The sequence below is a fragment of the Mustela putorius genome, unplaced genomic scaffold (genome assembly GCF_011764305.1).
Source record: "Mustela putorius furo isolate JIRA1106 unplaced genomic scaffold, ASM1176430v1.1 tig00000551_pilon_pilon_pilon, whole genome shotgun sequence".
Taxonomy (NCBI): domain Eukaryota; kingdom Metazoa; phylum Chordata; class Mammalia; order Carnivora; family Mustelidae; genus Mustela; species Mustela putorius.
In genome coordinates, this window is record NW_025421412.1 from 12,029,356 (window position 1) to 12,048,354 (window position 18,999).

The following is an 18,999-nucleotide window of genomic DNA, read 5'->3' on the forward strand; positions in this document are numbered from 1 at the left end:
TGTGCTGTGTTCATTTCTGATCTTGGATACATTCAGCTTGTGACAACAAGCGTCTTTGAGAAACCCTCTAGGAACTGTATCTGCATTAAGAATCCATCGCTCTGTTGTAGTGTCTGAGATCACAGGATCTGCCTTTGTTGAAGACTCGAGCAGGAATTCAGAAGTAGAATGTGTGACTGGCAGTGGTGGCTTGCAGCACCTAGTACTGACGTTTTTGGTAGGAAACATCATGGATTGTATACAAAGTAGAGCAAATTCTTTGGGTTCAGCTAGTATATTCTGCACGCACATGTTTGGCTCTTTTGATGTGAAAAGTTAGGAGCAGTGATTGGTAAGATGGAGTCAAAAAGTTGTCCTGTCCCGTGTGGAGAGAGCCTGCGTCAGCTCATATCGAACGATTTGTGGGAATGTAGGAATGCTCACCTCTAGAAGCCTTAAAGCTCCCGCTGAGAAGATCAAGATAAACTTTGCTGTGCGAAGAGATTCTATCCCTGATCTTATTCAACATTTTTACTTAGAAATGGAAGTGGAGTTCAGAGAGGTTAAGCGGCTTGCTCACGTTCACATAGCTAGGGGACAAGTGAACTAGAACTAGGACACAGTTTCTTAGTTGGTATTCTGGTGGTCCTTTCATTTTGCCAGACAGAGACAGCTGGTTTTTAGATCTGGTCGTGGTAGAGTTTGGGTCATTGCTGAGAACCAAACTCTTGTGACAGCTTCATGACTGAGAATTTTAGGAAGCTGCTCAGTTTCTCATGAGCTGAGATCCAGCAATATAGTTAATAGATGAAGTTCAGCCACCAGCAGAGAGGACAGGACACCCTCCCTACCCTCCCCACCCTCTCCACTGATGCAGCAGTGGCTGTCAGGCACTAGGGACACAGGCACTAGGCACTAGGCACTAGTGGCTGTCACTGACAGCCACTGCCGCATCACATGCTGAGATGTGAGTCGGTCTGTGGGGATAGAACAGGTAAGTGAGGGCATCCTATTCCGAATCTGTGGACTTAACCATGGAGATTGAGGATAATAGGAACAGGATACAGATTTAGAGGCACCGAGCGTGAAAAATAATGTGGTTGGCAGTGGCTTCCATCTTGTGAATGTCTTTGAAATGTCTTTCTGTTCCCAAATTCCACTTCTCCAGCTCCTGTCTCTGCCTCCCTTTGTCCCACTTCCTCTGCGGCTTCTCTTCACGCCATCCCTTCAGTGTCGGGGCCCTGAGGCTTCTGTCTGCAAACCCCTTCATATTCTCCCCCAGGGAATCTCAGCCACTCTGAGGCTTCTCTGTCCCCCCCTCTAGACTGATGTTCTCCGAGTCTGTAATTTCAGCCTTCCTCCCTGCCTCGTGCTTATGTGCCATTTCTCTGTCCACAGGCATTTCTGTGCTCGGTCACCTCCATAAACCCCTTCCTCCTGACTTACCGATCTCAGTTAATGGCTACCCACGTGAGGACTAGGCTTTGTTATGGGTGGGCTCTGCTGTGGGGTGGGGGGAGGCAGCTGTGATCAAGAGCCCATTTGGGCCTCTTGGCCTTAACCCTTATAACCCACTGCCTCAGTCCTGCCCAAGGGGTTCTTTTAAAATGCAGAATCTGGTTATTTTATTCCTTTGCTTAAAAATAGTACATTTGGATTTTTTGGTTTCTGAAGAAGATCTACAGTCCCTAACCTACAAATCCCAGATTCATTTCTCTTTACTTTCCCCGTCATGCCCCAGCATTCAGTCATAATAAACAACTTAACCATTGCTCAGGGGGGACTGTAGCTTTGTACCTGCAGGAACCTCCTCGCACAACTCCCTTCTTTCCTGCCAGATGTTCTTGGATTTCAAGGTGGGCCTTCTTCTGGAAACTCTTCTGTCACTGCCATCCCCTGGGCCAGGTTAGCACTCACTGTGCCTTCTGCTGTCTCTGCCATTCTTATCGCCTGTTTATAATCGGTCTTCTTCGCTAGTATTCCTTGGGGATAGGTGCTGTGTTGCATTCATGTTTGTGTCCCTAGTGCCTGACACATAAGAGGTTCTCAGTCAGTCTTTATTGAATGGATCAGCGGTGCCCCCTCCTGCCTGCCGTAGACACCGATGGCAGTCATTCAAGATCTGCCGGTTTCTCTCTCCCACCATTCAAAACATACTCCCTTCCCTTCGGGGCTTATACCTCAGTCTTCGGTGGGCCCAATGAGCCATCTAGGCTCATTTCCATTCTTTGTCTATCTGTGCTGTGCAGCCTTTTCATTCAGCCCCAAATTCTTGTGTTTTCCTAAATTTTGTGCTTCAAAGCCACCCCTTTATTCAGAGACTGTCTCCTCTTCCATTGCTTTATGAAGCCTTTAGTGGTAGTAATGCTTAATTATTCTCTTCCACTTTCTTTGATTGTTTTGGACCCTCTAGGATCAGGTCTTCTCATGTGCTGCCCACTTGATAGTCTGTCCCTGTTCCTTGATGTGCCGTTGATTCTCCAGAATGAGAGTGGAGTTGTCTGGTGGTCTCGCTCTCCCCGATGGGACAGATGTGTTTGAACACCTCTGTAAAAAGAGGGTTTTTTTTTAATGTGATTTTTATTTTTTGTTTCTCTTGTTGTCAGAGTACCAGAGAAGCAGAAATCAAACTGAAAAGTGAAAGCAGAGTTAAACTTTTTTACTTGGACCCAGATGCCCAGGTACGAACTATTTTTTAATGTTTACATTTGAAAACTAAGCCAGGGAAAGAAAATGTTTGACAGATGATATGTTTCATTTATTTATGTGTTTGCATGTTTGTTTACTTTGGATTTATAAGCAACATAACAACAATATAGAAAATACAGGGGAAAAGGAAAAATAAAAAACAACCATAATCTCATCACCATACCACAACGACTGTGAGGGTTTCATATTTAGTAGATTGTTGAAAACTGAGTGATCTATCCAGGATGTCCTCGAGTCCACAAAGAACATATAATTTACCCCATAAAATGACCGTCAGAAAATAATAAGCATCATTGCAGATTCCTTGCAGGCAGTGGTGTTTCCTGACTCGTCCAAGGCACATACGAGCCACAACTGTGCCCCCAAAAGTCCAAACCCAGCGTGGTAAGGACCTCCAGAGCTGCCCCCAGAGCGTGATGGTTCTGCTGTATTTTTCCCACTTTTGTTTGCAGTCTTCGTGTCTGGATTATTGAGCATGATGTTTTTCAGGGTCCATCCATATTGTAACGTGTGTCAGAATTTCCTTCCTTTTTAGAGCTGACTAATAATCCACAGTATGGGCAATATACCAGATTTTGTTTGTTTACTTGTTGATGGACACCGAAGTTGTTCATAACCATAATTTCTAAGCTCTGTATAATAACCCATTGAGTAGGCATACCATCATTTATCTAATCATTATTATAAGCTATATAAACTTACAAAACAGTAACACTGTTGTGATTAAATGAGTATATAGATATATATCTTTTCCATATTTTACAGAATTTCCTTTGGATGTGTTTATTAGGAGTTTTTTTTTAAATGTGAGCATAATGTATTTTTGTACATTTTCTTTTAAAGAAGCTTGACTTCACATCAGCTGAACCCGAAGTGAAGCCATTTGAAGAGAAGTTTGGGAAGAGAATTCTTGTCAAGTGCAATGATTTATCTTTCAATTTACAATGTTGTGTTGCAGAAAATGAAGAAGGACCCACCACAAATGTAATTTTCCCTTTTTAAAAAAAATTTTTTTTATTTTTTAAAGATTTTTATTTATTTATTTGACAGACAGAGATCACAAGTAGGCAGAGAGGCAGGCAGAGAGAGAGGAAGGGAAGCAGGCTTCCCGCTGAGCAGAGAGCCCGATGCGGGGCTTGATCCTAGGATCCTGGGATCATGACCCAAGCCGAAGGCAGAGGCTTCAACCCACTGAGCCACCCAGGTGCCCCTGTAGTTTAACCTTTTAAAAAATAATTTACAAAACTGTTCAGAGGTCACCAATGTGCCGATTGCAGTGCGGTCTAGACCGAAAATCCTAGTTCCTGATGGAGAAATGCAGTGTTTAGGTCAGGATGCCGGGGGTTGTTCAGCCTCAGGGACGGGATGTTTGTGACAAAAGATAGGGATGGAGACTTTCTCTTTGGCAGTGATTTATAGCAACCATTACAAATAGGTTGAATAATTTCTTCTTTGATAGCAACGCTCTTTCCCCCCGACACTTGGAGCCATAGTGATGGTCTGGATGGTTTTATTTCATTCAGGTTGAGCCCTTCTTTGTTACTCTGTCCCTGTTCGACATAAAATACAACCGAAAGATTTCTGCCGATTTCCACGTGGACCTGAACCATTTCTCCGTGAGGCAGATGCTGGCCCCCACGTGCCCGGCTGTGATGAACGGTGGCAGGCAGAGCTCGCCTACCCTTCAGGACATCCTTCATGAAGCCTCCATGCAGTATCCGAAGCAGGTGGGAGACTCGCGCCCAGCAGTGGTCCTGCCGCGACTTCCCTCGCATGCGCTGTGTGAATGCATGGCGAGATGCCGGAGTGCACAGCTGGGTCGAACGAGACGGTGGAGTTTATGGACTGCGTATATGATTAGCTGAGAGGACAGGAAATGGCATTTGACTTGTCATTTCTTTTTTTCTAACCTTTCTGCTAGTTGCCCTTCCCCATATTGCCTTTTTTTAATTTAATTTTTTTTTTTATTGGGTTGGGGAGAGCACAAGCAAGGGGAGCAGCAGGCCCCCTCTCGCAGCAGGGGCCTGATGCGGGCCTCGGTCCCAGGACCCTGGGATCATGACCTGAGCCCAAGACAGATGTTTCACCGACCGAGCCCGTCAGGCATCCTGCCAAATCGCCTCTTTGGTCAGATGAGGACCTAGTGACAAGCCCCGAGTGCCCCTGAGGGGCTGTACTGTGTCTGCACTCTTTGCTGCTTTAGCAGGTTTAACGTTCAGGAGCTTTGTTTAACGTGGCTGTGACTTTGACCCACTAAAGAAAATTGTTTGTTCCCTAGGGGATATTCTCAGTCACGTGTCCTCACCCTGATATATTCCTCGTGGCTAGAATTGAGAAAGTGCTCCAGGGCAGCATCACTCACGGCGCCGAGCCATACATGAAAAGTTCAGACTCTTCCAAGGTACGGCTGACTTTTACACTTTGTGACGATAAAGAGCAATTAGAAAAAAGATCTGTCTGTCAAAACAGAAATGCTTAAAGTAGTCAGAGTTGGGCTGTATTTATATTCTGGAAGATGTACACTACTTACATAGATTTACTGTTCTACCGAACCTGGTGTGTCCAGTTTTCAGTGAAAAGTAGTCCCGTATATATAGAAAATGCTTCATCTGCCCAGACATCCTAAAATAATTGCCAAAGCTGTTGATGTGTGTCTCGGATTCTGGAATTCCCTTTGGGTCCGTTTATGCTGAAATGTGCACTGAGGCTGCAGACGGGAAGGGTCTGGCCAGTAAGGTCAGTGCTTCAGTCCCCTGTATGGTCCCACGGTACAGGTTATGGTGGCAGAGGTGGTATGACTCCCATAGAAGGGAGGGGAAACGTGCGAGATGTGTTTTTGGTATTTTTCCTTTCTTTGGTGTATGCTTCTTAGTTGGGGAGTGCCTCGCTGTGGATCCACACAGACTTGAATCTCAGAGGTTATCTAGTCCCAGATCTCCTTTCAGGCATCAGAAAAACTGGGGTTTACCAAGGTTTAGTTACATGCTCAGTGTCCCCCAGCTCTTGTGACCAAAGGCACTTGCCTGTCACCTTCTAGCACATCGAGCTACCTGGTAGAGTGAGTGTTTGAGTGCCGTCTGTGCTGGTCTGACATTAATTTTTACAAGTGGTCCGTCTGAGAGATGACCCTGCTGTGTTGACAAGGACTGGTCCGTAGCAGGAGGGGACACTCCCCTGGCTCTGAAGGACAATGATCGAGCTGCTTCATAGCTTCTCCTCTTCCTGTCTGCGGCCCCCCCCCCCAGCACTGGTGTGTCCCCAGGATGGAGGGCGGTTGTTAAAGAGCAGGTTCTAGGAGTCAGAAGACCTGGGTGCAGAGTGCTAACAAGGCTGGCTGCTTTGGAGAAGTTGTGTCACCTCTCTGGGCTCTGGTGACCCATCTGTACTTGAAGGATGACTGCTCCCCACCCGGGTCCCTCTTAGGAACAGTTCTGGAACTGCGCAGATAACATATGAGACATCGCTGGCAAGGCTGCAGATTAGTGGCATGCGCTGGGCACCATTATCACTTGTCACCCTCGGCCAGGGAAAGCCCAGCTTCCCGGGCGCACTGCTTCCAACTGTATGCCTTTCTGGCTGATGAAAGCTGAGTAAAGTTTAGTCCCTGGAAAGAAGCTATTTTATTTTTTATTTATTTTATTTATTTATTTATTTATTTGTTTTTTAAAGATTTTATTTACTTATTTGAGAGAAAGACAGTGAGAGAGAACATGAGTGAGGAGAAGGTCAGAGGGAGAAGCAGACTCCCCATGGAGCTGGGAGCCCGATGTGGGACTCGATCCCGGGACTCCAGGATCATGACCTGAGCCGAAGGCAGTCGTCCAACCAACTGAGCCACTCAGGCGCCCAGCTATTTTATTTTTTAAATCAAGTTTGTAAAACTTTGCATGAGAAGCTCTTTTAGCTCCTGTGTTTGTTTGTTTTTTAAAAAATTTTTTGATTATGTTACATTGGTCACCATACAGTAGATCATTAGTTTTTGATGTCTTGTTCCATGACTCAGTGTTTGTGTAGAACACCCAGTGCTCCATGCCACCTGTGCCCTCCTTGATATCCACGACCGGACTCACCCATCCCCTCACCCCCATACTCTCTGAAACCCTCAGTGTGTTTCTTGGAGTCCACGGTCTCTCGTGGCTCGTCTCCCCCTCTAACTTCCCCCAATTCATTTTTCCCTTCCTTCCCCTAATGTCTTCCATGCTGTGTTTTGGTTAATAACCAGTGAAGGCCCAAGTAAGGTCTACGCCCCTTTGTATGTAACTCATTTCCAGGGCCTACATGCTCCATCTTTGCTCTTCTGCCTGCCACGTGCATGCACAGTTTAAAATTTGGCAGCTCATGTTGCTGCAAAATCACATTTCCCTTTGAGCTCAACTTTATGCTCTACTCCACACTTCCCAGTGTCCGTTGAGCATCTGTGCAAGTCTGCTCTTCCTTCTTTACTTACGGAACGGAAAGCTCAGCCATGTGTGCATTATTCCACGCTTTCACACCTCTGAAGTATTAAGGCAGAGATTAACATTTTATATCAGAATAGATTTTATATCAACCATTTTATATCTGTTTTATATCAGCCATTTTTTATCAGAATAAAAGTTTTGGCAGAGATATTTCTGAGGGATGACTTTCTAATGTGTATTAAAATTCCTTCTTCCTGTTTTCCAAGATGGTCTGGAACATCATTTAGATTACATTTTGTCTTGGAGGAGGAAACTTTTATGGAAAGTCTCCGTAGGTGTCCGCCATGAATAGATTAAAAAAGAAGAAGAAAAAGAAAGGAAGGAAGGAAGGAAGAGAGGGAGGAAGGGGGTCCAGGAGGGGGTAGGAAAGGAAGGAGGGAGGGGGGGAGAAAGCCCGAGAGGGCAGAAACGAGTTCTTCAGTCCTTTGCATACCTCATGTTCCCTTTGCACCCCCAGTAAGTCTGTGAGCTCAGGCCCTGTTTGCTGCAGGCAACAGTAAAACTTACTTGAAGCCTGTGTTTTAGCCTTAAATTTTATGCAGATATTACATTTTACTTCACAGCATAGTCCATATTATTAGAACCTAAAAATGATAGTTTCTATCCGAAAATGTTTGAGTGAAATTACCCCTCCAGGAAGGTAGGTCGTTTTACCGATGGCTGTGTACCCCAGACCCCCACAAGAACATACCCAACGGGAAGAAGGGGAGGAACTGGGTGAGCTACGGGCGTGTTTCAATCAACACATGTTTGTAATTCACTCGTGAGGGCGGTGATTCCCACCACACAGTTGTGGTGGAATCATGATGTCTGGTAACTGGAAGGGGTAATGAAAAGTATTATGGCCCATACCCTTCTGTCTTGAGGTGGGGAAAGTAGAGCCCAGAGAGGTTTAATGGCCTGGGGTCCCACAGCGGGTTTCAGTTTGACTTCGAGACAAACTGCTCTTTTCTCCTTCTCATCTAGAAGATGAGCACTCGTCAGAGCTGGTGCACATGGATCCCGGGGGTCTGCTCAGAATGCAGGTTCTGACCTGGCAGGTCTGCGGTGGGGCCCGAGACTCTGCATTCCTGGCAAGCTCCCTGGTGATGCCGAGGCTGCAGCTCTGCAGTGCACACCTTGGTTCACAGGCTCTAGATCTCGACTCCCACGACTGCTTGGACTGTGGTGTGCATTAGTGCTGTAAAAGGCCCTCAAACGTGCCACCGTGACCGAGTCAGGCTTGGCATTGGTAGCTGTGCAGTGTCCAAGAGCAGACTTGGGGGAAGGTCATCTGCTTGAGCTTGAGCAGCGGGGGTGGAGTTGATTCATTGGTCTGCCATGCATATGTCTTAGGCCAAAGCGAATCTGCTTCACCGTGCACCATAGAGTTAATAAGTCAGCCCACAACAAATGAAAACGATCCTTACGAAGTGAAAATAGCAGTAATTTATACTTAGAAACTGAGACTCTAGCAATGAAAAACTCTGGCCTCACTTAAGTCAGCACCTGTAATGTCTTATATAATGAGTATCTGTCCCCCCAGATTGTGGGAATTTGCACAGGCCAGTGCACATTAGGAGCTATACACGCTTAGTTTTATCATCGGAGTTCTCATTTCAACTTGAATTAACATGATATATTTTGGTGGGAATACCAAGAATTAGCTATTGTTAATAACCCAGTGGACTTATAAGAGGCCATAAGTTCTTCATATAAAGAACTGTCAAAGCCTATGAAATGGTATGCTTGTGGCCCATAAAAACATTTTAGAAAAGACATAACATTTTAGAAACAGTCCTCATTCTTTGAAAATCACTGCTAACGACTGTATTAAATAGAATGCTCTGGACCTCGTATAAATCCAGCCATATTCATTAGCCGTCACTGTGCTTTTCCAAGCATCTGGTACTCTGATAAGAGCTTGTTTAATGAACATGGGATGATGGCTCTTTAGACCACAGTCCTGGCGGTGGGATGCAGCGTCTCATGGCTTGATTCTGATGTCTTCAAGGTTGCTCAGAAAGTGCTGAAGAATGCCAAGCAGGCATGCCAAAGACTCGGCCAGTACAGAATGCCATTCGCGTGGGCAGCAAGGTAAGGACAACGTCTTCTATACATTTGACACAGATAGAGATATATGAAGAGAGGTATATAGATAGATAGGTCTATTCTGTTTATTGTTAAGAGACAAAGAGGATTTAAATGTGTAAAACTGAAAAATACGAAAGCCCCCTCCCTATCTGAATAATCCCTTAGTGGAGTCGCAGAGAGGAAAGGTGCTGGCTGGAGGAGAGCTGTGTGGAGACCGGTATCCAGGGCTCCCAGCACATGTCCCGAGGTCAGCTTGGGCAGCAGCCGGGGCAGAGGGAAGGGAGTGGGCTGTTGTGGCGGGGGCGTGGCGGGGGGGTCCCTGCAGATCATCCTTAATTGTGAGCTCTGCTTCTGTGTATGTTATTCCCTAAGCACGAGCCATATGCTGGAAATGTTTTCTATGTAAATTGAGTTAGTTGTGTTCATCCTCATAAATGTCTTCCGTGTTTTTAGATAATGAAGTTTCTGTTAGCTACATTCAGCCAATGGAATAATAATTGGTCTTCACGTGGAAACCAAAGTTAAGTTGTGGATTTATTTTGGCCTTTTGGAAACTCACTTTAGAAATGTTGTTTGGCTATTTCAGGACGTTGTTTAAGGATGCATCTGGAAACCTTGACAAAAATGCCAGATTCTCTGCTCTTTACAGGCAAGATAGCAATAAGCTCTCCAATGATGACATGCTCAAGTTACTGGCAGACTTCCGGAAGTGAGTCTCAAAGCCTTTCTTGTTATTTGCACACCTGAGAGACAGAAGGTATTTGGTGGGGATGGGGCGTGGGCTCCGCTTGAACGTCATAGGGCCAGTTGGGGGAGCATGGAATTTTACCTCATGTCCTTGGGAAGGAAGAAGACATTTAAAATTGAAGGGTATCCTGGTTAATTTTTTGGTGGTTCTGTGGAGGGTGGCGTGAAGGTAGAGATGAGCCTTCAGAGGAAAGAGACAGTGGAGGGACCACTGGCAAGAGATGGGAAAGGACTTGGCAAAGCTAGGACAAGTGGCAGTGGGAGAAGGGGACTAATTGGGGTCACATCAGGGGACCCACTGTTCCTCTGTCTGGGGTTTCTGATTGGGTGAAGGGTGGAAGGAGAGAGCAGTGGGTAGGTAGCGGTCTCAGATAAATAACCCCCAGATTTCCGACTTGCACAATGGAGTGACTCAGGTGCCATTACCTGAGTGGGTGATGGAAGGGAAGGACAGTAGCTTACATAGTGCTTCCTGATTACAAGCATTGTTTCAATGCTTTCCCTATACCCAGGGGCGTGTGAGTTTCCTAGAGCTCCCAAAACAAAGTGCCACAGACTGGGTGGCTTAAACCCACAGAAATGTCTTCCCTCGCAGTTCTGGAGGCTGGAACTCCAAAACCAAGACATTGGCAGGGCTGCACTTGCTCCAAAATCTGTGGGGGGGAGGATCCTTCCTTGGTTCCTTCATCTCTGATGACCCCAGGCATTCCTCGGCTTGTGGAGGCTCCCCGTGGACGCCTTCCTGTGCGTTTCTGGTGCGGTGTCCTTCTTCTAAAGGAACGTGTCATGCTGGATTAGGGCCAGCCCCAGTGACTTCATCTTCTCTTGATTACGTCTGGAAAGACCCTGCATCTATAGGTACCAGGGGTTAAGACTGTGGCAGGTGTGTTTGGGGATGTCGTTCAGCCCACAGCAAGGTGGAGAAGAGAGGCTAAGCAGTGGCTGGGGCAGCCCGGCTGAGAATTTTCTATCACTGCGCTGTTTAGTGTTCCATCATCATGGGTTCACTTTGAAACTCAAAAAACTGATTTCCTTTGCTAAGGACATTTCCTTTGCTAGGGACAGAAAAACTTCAGATGTTTTCTGGGAAAATTCTATGAATGAGAAAGAACTGAGGGTATTAAAAAATAATGAAATGAAAAGAATGGCTGAGAGCCAGCCTGTAGTTATTCTGTATCATAGGACCTTTACCATCTTAGTTTTTTATTTGGGGGGGAAAAACCCCCACGTGTCAAAGTAAAAATTTCACTTTGCTTAGAACTCAGGACTGGCTGTTAAAAGTTCATTTTTGCCTTATTCTTACTTCTCTTCCTTCTGATTTTTCAAAATTCTAAATAGAGTTGTAATTAGCATCTCTTAAAAATGATTACTTACTAATAGTGAGTGTTCTCATATACAACATGTCATCATACAGTATTGTCACATTTCTCCCTTGCTTATAGAATAAAAAGTCATCTTACTTTGTTTCGTTTTTTGAAAACTCCAGTCACCTTTAGTTAAATAGATGACAGTTTTCTTGCACTGGACTATCATGTAGTTCTTAATAATCACGACGTCAGTCCAAATGTAATCACTTGGGAAGGTGTACACACTATATTGTTAAGGAAGTGAAAGTGTATCTATGTGACCTCATTTTTGAGAGGAAAATATTTTATATATTTCTTTTTGTGTATAAATGAAGAAATGGATAGGCAAATAGCCAGCCAGATGGAAAGAGAGGGATATACACCAAAATGGTGGTCATGGTTGTCTCTGAGGGGTGGCTGTATAGGTGGCTTTTCTCTTCTACCTTATGGCTTTCCGTGATTTTATTTGGGCTTTTTTTTTTTTAACTTTTACTTTCATATTCTGACAAACAAACAATGGAGTTTTTTATGTGTGATCGAGGTTAGAAGCCCTATCAGAAGTTACGTCCTACACTGACTAGCTTGAGATGGCCCTGGCTGGTGGTGGTGCTTTGGTGGTAGTCCCAGCTCACAGTTCTAGTCCTCAGTGGAGGCCGAGGGGTAGGACCCTATGGGGTCTTTAATGAAGGAATGATCTGAGCCAAGAGGCCATGGCCAGGCAGCAAACAGCACAGGCCTTCCCTGGTTCAGAGCCCAGCAGTGTTCTCCCTAGCACTCCGCGCCTTTGTGGGCATGCTCACGAGGAAGGATCTTGTGGGAGGAACATGACCAGTGAGGGACTCAGAAACTGGCAAATAGGCGTGTGATGCTATCAGCATCCGAAGGTGCAGCTATCATGGGCGGGGGGAGGGGGGGGCTTTGTCTTTGCTTCATAGCAAGAATCTGGAGAAGTGCCCATGTCCATTCCCTCTGGTTTCCACACTGGAGTTAGGGAACCAGAGGTTTCCTTTTTCTTTTTCCTTTTTTTTTTTTTTTTAACCTTAGTATTGCTCTTTTCCTTTCCTATTTATTTATTTATTTATTTATTTTTACAAAGAATGATCCTGTGTCACTGGCCTGGGCACTAGCTTGGGTGCAAAGCTGCTGTTTCTGTTCCCATGATTGTCTCAAAGTGTCATTTAATAATGGATGGGAAAATTTTTCTCAAGCTGCCCCAGTCTTTAGAAAACAGCTGCCAAATCTCATAAACCACTTCTCCCTTCCCCTCCCAGTAATTATCAGGGGCTGTGTTCCAAGATTTAGTAAGAAAATGATTCTGTCAGATAAATGGTATTGCTGACATACATGCTTCCAGAAATATTTGTCTAAGAAGAAACACGCCTGCTCCTCTTTTGGAGTCCAGTCTGTAACTCATGTCCATGTCGGGGGACCTGGGGCAGGTCATACGCCTTCTCAGCTTGAATCTCCTCTTCTTTTTAAGGGGGAGCCCTCATAACCCTTGTAATCCTACACCTATGGGGAGAATAAAGGAAAACGGATCGCAGGGTGATTTCTCTCACCGAGAAGACTCATCTCGTCCCTTTCCTTCTCAGTACACTAGACACTGGCCTTCCCGTGGAGGTTTGCACACACTGGATGGAAGTGCTTCTTAACATGTCTTGTTGAGGACGGGAATCATCATACTCTGTTTGTGTTCTCTCTGTGGTGCTCAGTTGAACGTGTGTTGTATCACCGTAAGCACCTGGTAAATGGTTACTGAACTATCTCATAGACATCAGTTCAGTGATTTCTTTTCAACAAAAACATCTCAAATTTCTTTCAATTGCATATACATTTTTTAAGTGACTCCAAAGCTTTTAGGGACTACAGGAGACCCAAGCACGCCTGTATTGCCGGTCAGTCACTTTAATGGGTCAGGACAGACAGTAGAGAAGGGGGAACCAGGCAGCGAAAACACAGAGGTGAGGGCACCCAGCCTGTTGGCATGGAATGACTGCTGGTTTGTGTTACTCTCCCTGCCTCTGGGGATTGTCGAGCAGTTGTATGGGCAATGGGAAGAGAAAAAACCTTTTCTTTTCCTAAGAGTGAGAGTGAGCCTCATTCCTAACTTAATATGTATACAAAAGCAGTTCCCAAATTCCAGATACCCTACATGTAGCTACTGTATCCATTTTTTTAATGAAGTTTTAGGATGGGTTTTCATGCTCAAATATTTTAAGTTTTACATGGAATATATATATACTTTACAGATTTAAACAAAACCTAATCCCAGTCACAAGAGAATCTGCTTTGTGTAACACACACACACCCACACACCCACCACCACCACTTTGCAAATGCATGTAAAAAAGGCAGTAGAATTTCTGTTGTTTGTAGGTTTGGATGTCTGATAAGCCACGTTCAATATAACCCCTAAATTTCTGAAGTAAGTTGAACATTATATTTAAAAAACTAAGCTTCCACAAAGCCCATGTGCTGTGTGGTATGGAACTAAGCTCAGATCTGTGCTTTCTTAGAAATGTGTGGACATAATGCCTCTGTAGAACTAGCAGCCAGAAGCAGAAGCTCTCAGCAGAGGGAAGAAACCAAATGAGGAATAAGTATAGTCAGACAGAGAAGGAAATAACACATTATACAGAGAGTTCCAGCAAAGATTGTTGAATTGAAATTAGTTGCTTAGCAATCCAATTATCCCAAGTTCATATGAGGATGATGTCAGAGGGATAGAAAGAGTGGTGAAGGAAGGTACCGACCCATTTATGGGCGGAAGTAACTGGAAAGGGGTGAGAAAGATGACATCCCTGAATACTCATATTTGGAATATTCTTTGTAATAAACAGAGAACTTGTGACTCGAGGACGCAGCTACAGCTTCAGCGGTATCTCTCAGATTTGTGGAACGCTGTGTGTTGTGCTATGTGGGCAGCATTGAGTTGTTTGGAGGAAGAGGTGGAGCAAGGCAGTATATGTCTGGAAAATAGAACACTGCACAGAAACCCATGGGTCTCAGGGTTGGTGTCCCTTGAGGAGCTTTGTGTGAAGCTGAGAGGGGCTCAGACAGGGTATCATCTGGGGGGCATGCAGTGGGTGGGAGGCCAGCGACAGCTCCCAAGAATCAAAGGCACAGTCTTCCTGCGAGTAGCGAAAAATATTGTGTTTTTGAACAAATCACACAGTGGGCGCAGGGGCAAGCTGTAGGGGTGATGCCGGGCTATCCCTGGACATCCTTTGGCCAGAAATCATTTTAACTGAAGGCGGAATGTGTGGGAAGATTGTTGACTTGCCTTCCTGATCGTGATCTCTCTCAGGATTTCAAGGAATTGCTCATGTAAACTCAGATATAAACAAAAGTGGAAAGGAGAGAAACGCTAGGAGGAAGTGATACTGGAAGTTGGAGCTGGCAGTGGGCAAAGATGAATGAGCTCAGCATGGTCTGTGGTCATAAGGATAAGAATTTAAGACTATGGGAGTGCACCTGGGTGGTGCAGTCAGTTAAGCATTCAGCTCTTGGTTTTTGCTCAGGTCATGATCGCAGGGCTGTGAGGTTGAGCCCTGCATCAGGCTCTGCGCTCGGCGAAGCGTCTGCTTGAGGTTCTCTCTCCCTCTCTCTCTGCCCCTCTGCTCATGCGCATGCTCTCTCCTCTCTAAAATAAATAAATAAATCATAAAAAAAAAAGAAAGAAAAAAAGAATTTAAGACTGTTAAGAAGTCCTGGTGCAGGTGAATAATATCCCAGGATAGACAAGACACGTTACCTGTGAGGCTGCTTATCAGGTAACAGGAGCTGGGATAGGAACTTTTCAAAAATAGGAATAAAAGAAAATGCAGAATCTGTAGGCCAATGAGCTTTGGTGTTTTCAGGCAGCGTTTAAAAAGACATTATTAAACAGGTGGCTTATGAAGAACCACAAGCAGCATTCTGTTTTCTAGGAATAAGCCATGTCATGTTGAACTAGTCGTCCTAACCACATCTCTGCTCTTCTCTTTCTAATTGGGTTGCGGAACTGATACCACAGAGGAGTGCAAAGCCTCTGACAAGTATGTATTATGCTAATGTCCTGGGAACAAGTCAGAGAAGTGTAGCATGCATGAGTGGACAGTTCCACTGTTGGAGTAACCAGATACCAGGACGGGTGAGAGTGGGCTAGTGGTAAGCTTCTAGAGGCTTGAGAAGGAACCTGTTCTTGGCTGTATTCTGTGTAGTGTCCTCCTCAGTGACTTTTTGAGAATATAACTTGCTGATGAAATGCCTTAGTGACATCGAGCTATTAGGAATACCTAATACATGAGATGTTAGAATCTGGACTTAAGAGGGTTTGATCAAATAGAAATGGCTCAAATGTAAAAGAGTACAATGTCCTCAAGGCAAAAAATCAAATCCTGTTCTGAGTTCCCAAAAAACATAATTGTATGAATTCAGGATGGAGAAAGATAGCATGATAGTAAAGCATATGGAAAAAGACTCAGGGATTTTAGGTGATTTAAATGTAATGTACATCACCAGGGTGGTGTGACTACCACAAAATAATAGTATTTGGCTACATGAGTAGAAGCATGTATTGTTCAAAACCAGATGGCTGCTCAGTCCCCACCTGGTCAGACCTTTCTAGGCCCACTGTGTGCAGTTTGGGCACCTAGATATAAATGGAACATTCTTCCAGGGGGAAATGGCATTGGAGGAAGGCCCAAAAGAGCTTTGGAAAATGGCAGACGTCAGCAAGGTGTGGTTGCTGTTTGTAGATGGTTGAAAGGTGTTACACGGCGAAGTGTAACCAGGTCCCTTGGAGAGGGGAAGTTCCAGAGAGGCGAAGTGAGGAAGAGCAGCCTGGGTGTCAAAATGGCTGTGTTGAAGTCTCCTTCCAGCTGGGAAGGGTTGATGCAGTAGCAGTTCTTGTCAGGAGCGTCACAGAGGGCTTTCTGGGACTGGACTGTTAGACCCAGATACAAACACCAGCCATTTCCCTGTGCACCTACTTTGTGTCCCGTGTTTCACTGGACACGGGAGCCTAAGACGGCTTCTAGCTCTGTATTGTCACAACTCGAGCCAAAAATGGGGGTGAGGATGGAGTGGTTCACAAAGATAGTAGATCTTGCCCATAGTCTTACCTAGATTTGTGCAGCCTAACATGGGAGCCACTGGGCATAGGCGACTACTGAACACGAGAAACACAGCAGCTCCAAACTGAGACAAGCTAGGAGTGTAGAACATTTTGGATTCAAAGAATTAGAATAATGTCTTATACTGATTATCTGTTGAAATAGTAACACTTGGGATAAATTGGGTCAAATATTCTTTTTTAAAAATTTATTTATTTATTTTTAAATTTTTAAAATTTCTTTTCAGTGTACCAGAATTCATTGTTTTTCTTAAAACTAATTTTACCTATTTCTTTTTACCTTTTAAGATGTGGCTTCTAGAAGGTTTAAAATTACTTTTGTGGCTTATGTTATATTTCTCTGGGAAGCGCTGCCCTGGGATTTAGGTTTTAGAGTTAACCTAACTTACAGACATGTGGTTTTTCTCTTCTTTTGCTCCTAGACCTGAGAAGATGGCGAAGCTCCCAGTGATTTTGGGCAATCTAGACATTACGATCGATAATGTTTCCTCAGACTTTCCTAGTAAGTGTAAGTTCTCTGTAACAACCAGAGAAAATGTTGCTTGACTTTTACTTCAATTTATTTGTTTTTAATTTTCCAGATTATGTCAATTCATCGTATATCCCCATGAAGCAATTTGAAACTTGTAGTAAAACTCCAGTGACGTTTGAAGTAGAGGAGTTTGTGCCCTGCATACCCAAACACACTCAGCCTTACACCATCTACAACAATCACCTTTATGTTTATCCGAAGTACTTGAAATACGACAGTCAAAAGTCTTTCGCCAAGGTGAGTGCAAAGGTCGAGGTTTCCGTTTTGGTATCAGACTCTCTTGGGTTTTGGCTTCTCCTGTTCTCTTATAAATACATATTCTGGCTTTTTGTTTCATTTTCTTTTTCCTTTTTTCTTTAAATATTGCTGCAGGCCAGAAATATTGCTATTTGCGTTGAATTCAAAGATTCAGATGAGGAAGACTCTCAGCCTCTGAAGGTTTGTTTTTTATGTATGTTTGCACTTTTCCATTTTATTTTATTTTATTTTTAAAGATTTTTTTAATTTATTTGACAGAGAGAGAGAAAGATCACAGGTGGGCAGATAGGCAAACGGGGGGGGGGGGAACAGGCTCCCTGCCAAGCAGAGGGTCCAATGCGGGGCTCGATCCCAGGACCCTGAGACCATGACCTGAGCTGAAAACAGACGCTTAACCCACTGAGCCACCCAGGCGCCCCTATTTTTCCAATTTAAAAATGGACCTGTGTGGTATTGCACAACTAAAGGAATTTAGCACATTACAATCAACAGACACAAAAATATTGTGACTTCACAATATTTAACCATATTGGCTGAACTTCACAGACTGTGGAGTAATTGCGTTCTTGCTCCTCATTGGCTCTTTCTGTTTAATTACACTCTTTAGGGATGAAGGTTTCTTATGTGTGTTTAGTTCAGTAAACATATCATGTCTTACTATGAGCCAGCCTTTGTGTGGGTGCTAAGAATTATATTAGTAAGATTGGTAACAGAAATAATAATAAAAATAGATTGATATTTATTATTATAGTATAGTAATAATAATAGTAATAAATCATTGGTGATGTTTACTGAATGCTTATTATAGTACAGTCTCTGAACTTAGAGTCTTATAGGTATTAAACTCCTTTAATTCTCCTAACAGTATTTTTTAGATGAGACTAAAGCACAGAATTTAAATAAGTTGCTTTTGGCGATCCATTAGTAGAACCACTGTGCAAAACCCAGGTAGCCTGGCTCCACATTCTTTACTATAACTATGTGGAAATGACTTTCCAAGAAGGGAAGGAGATAAAGATGCAAAGAAGAATATAATAATAGTTTATGTCCTCAAGAAATTCACGGCTTAGTGGGAAAGGTAGTCATGGAGAAAAAGCTCCTGGCACATAGAAATGGTTTGTTGTCCAAACTGAATAATTAGTACAAAAAATGCTGAGGGGGCACAGAGGATGGAATTAATTGTTTCTTGATGGACACATGGGAGTTCGGTGCTCGCGGAAGGGCAGGTCATTCAGACAGAGGGACTGTGTGAGTGACGGTGTGGAGCTGTGAAAGGGACCTGTGGACAGGTTAGCGCAAGGACAGGTGTGTGTGCTTGGGGGAGGGAGGTGGACGGGAGGGTGGACGGGAGGGTGGGTTGGACCCAGGAGAAAGGGGACTGAAGGCTCTGGAGTCTCCTAGGTGGAGGAAATCCACAACACGCCAGAGTTTAATTTCTGACTCTGTTCATTAAATACTGGTGTCTTTCTTCGCTAACTCTTACTTTAGTGCATTTATGGCAGACCTGGCGGGCCCGTGTTCATAAGAAGTGCTTTTGCTGCAGTTTTACACCATCACCAAAACCCTGAATTTTATGATGAGGTAAGCGAGGAGGTTTTCAAGGGAAAACCCAGTTAACCAGCCTTAAGGAAAACTCTAAGTTCTTTGCTTAGTAAAGTAAAAAACAAGAGAAAGTGTATACTATACTGGAATTACAGTGCTAGAACCAAAGATTGGAGCATTTATTTTACATCATCTTTTCTAATTACAAACGTAACATTCATTCTAAAAACTTGGAAA

At 44.1% G+C, this 18,999-nt stretch overlaps 1 protein-coding gene across 24 annotated transcripts in view; it reads left to right on the forward strand.

The window, feature by feature from the left end:
• The window catches only part of DOCK9 (dedicator of cytokinesis 9), a 275,916-nt gene that overhangs the window by 168,473 nt on the left and 88,444 nt on the right, over window positions 1–18,999 (forward strand). For all 24 annotated transcript variants that reach the window (XM_045081367.1, XM_045081374.1, XM_045081380.1 and 21 more), the window contains exons 10-19: window positions 2,586–2,660; window positions 3,532–3,672; window positions 4,212–4,415; window positions 4,967–5,089; window positions 9,142–9,224; window positions 9,808–9,930; window positions 16,853–16,932; window positions 17,012–17,199; window positions 17,335–17,400; window positions 18,709–18,801. In XM_045081367.1, the coding sequence (XP_044937302.1) occupies window positions 2,586–2,660; window positions 3,532–3,672; window positions 4,212–4,415; window positions 4,967–5,089; window positions 9,142–9,224; window positions 9,808–9,930; window positions 16,853–16,932; window positions 17,012–17,199; window positions 17,335–17,400; window positions 18,709–18,801 (1,176 nt within the window). The remainder of the gene's footprint in view (window positions 1–2,585; window positions 2,661–3,531; window positions 3,673–4,211; window positions 4,416–4,966; window positions 5,090–9,141; window positions 9,225–9,807; window positions 9,931–16,852; window positions 16,933–17,011; window positions 17,200–17,334; window positions 17,401–18,708; window positions 18,802–18,999) is intronic.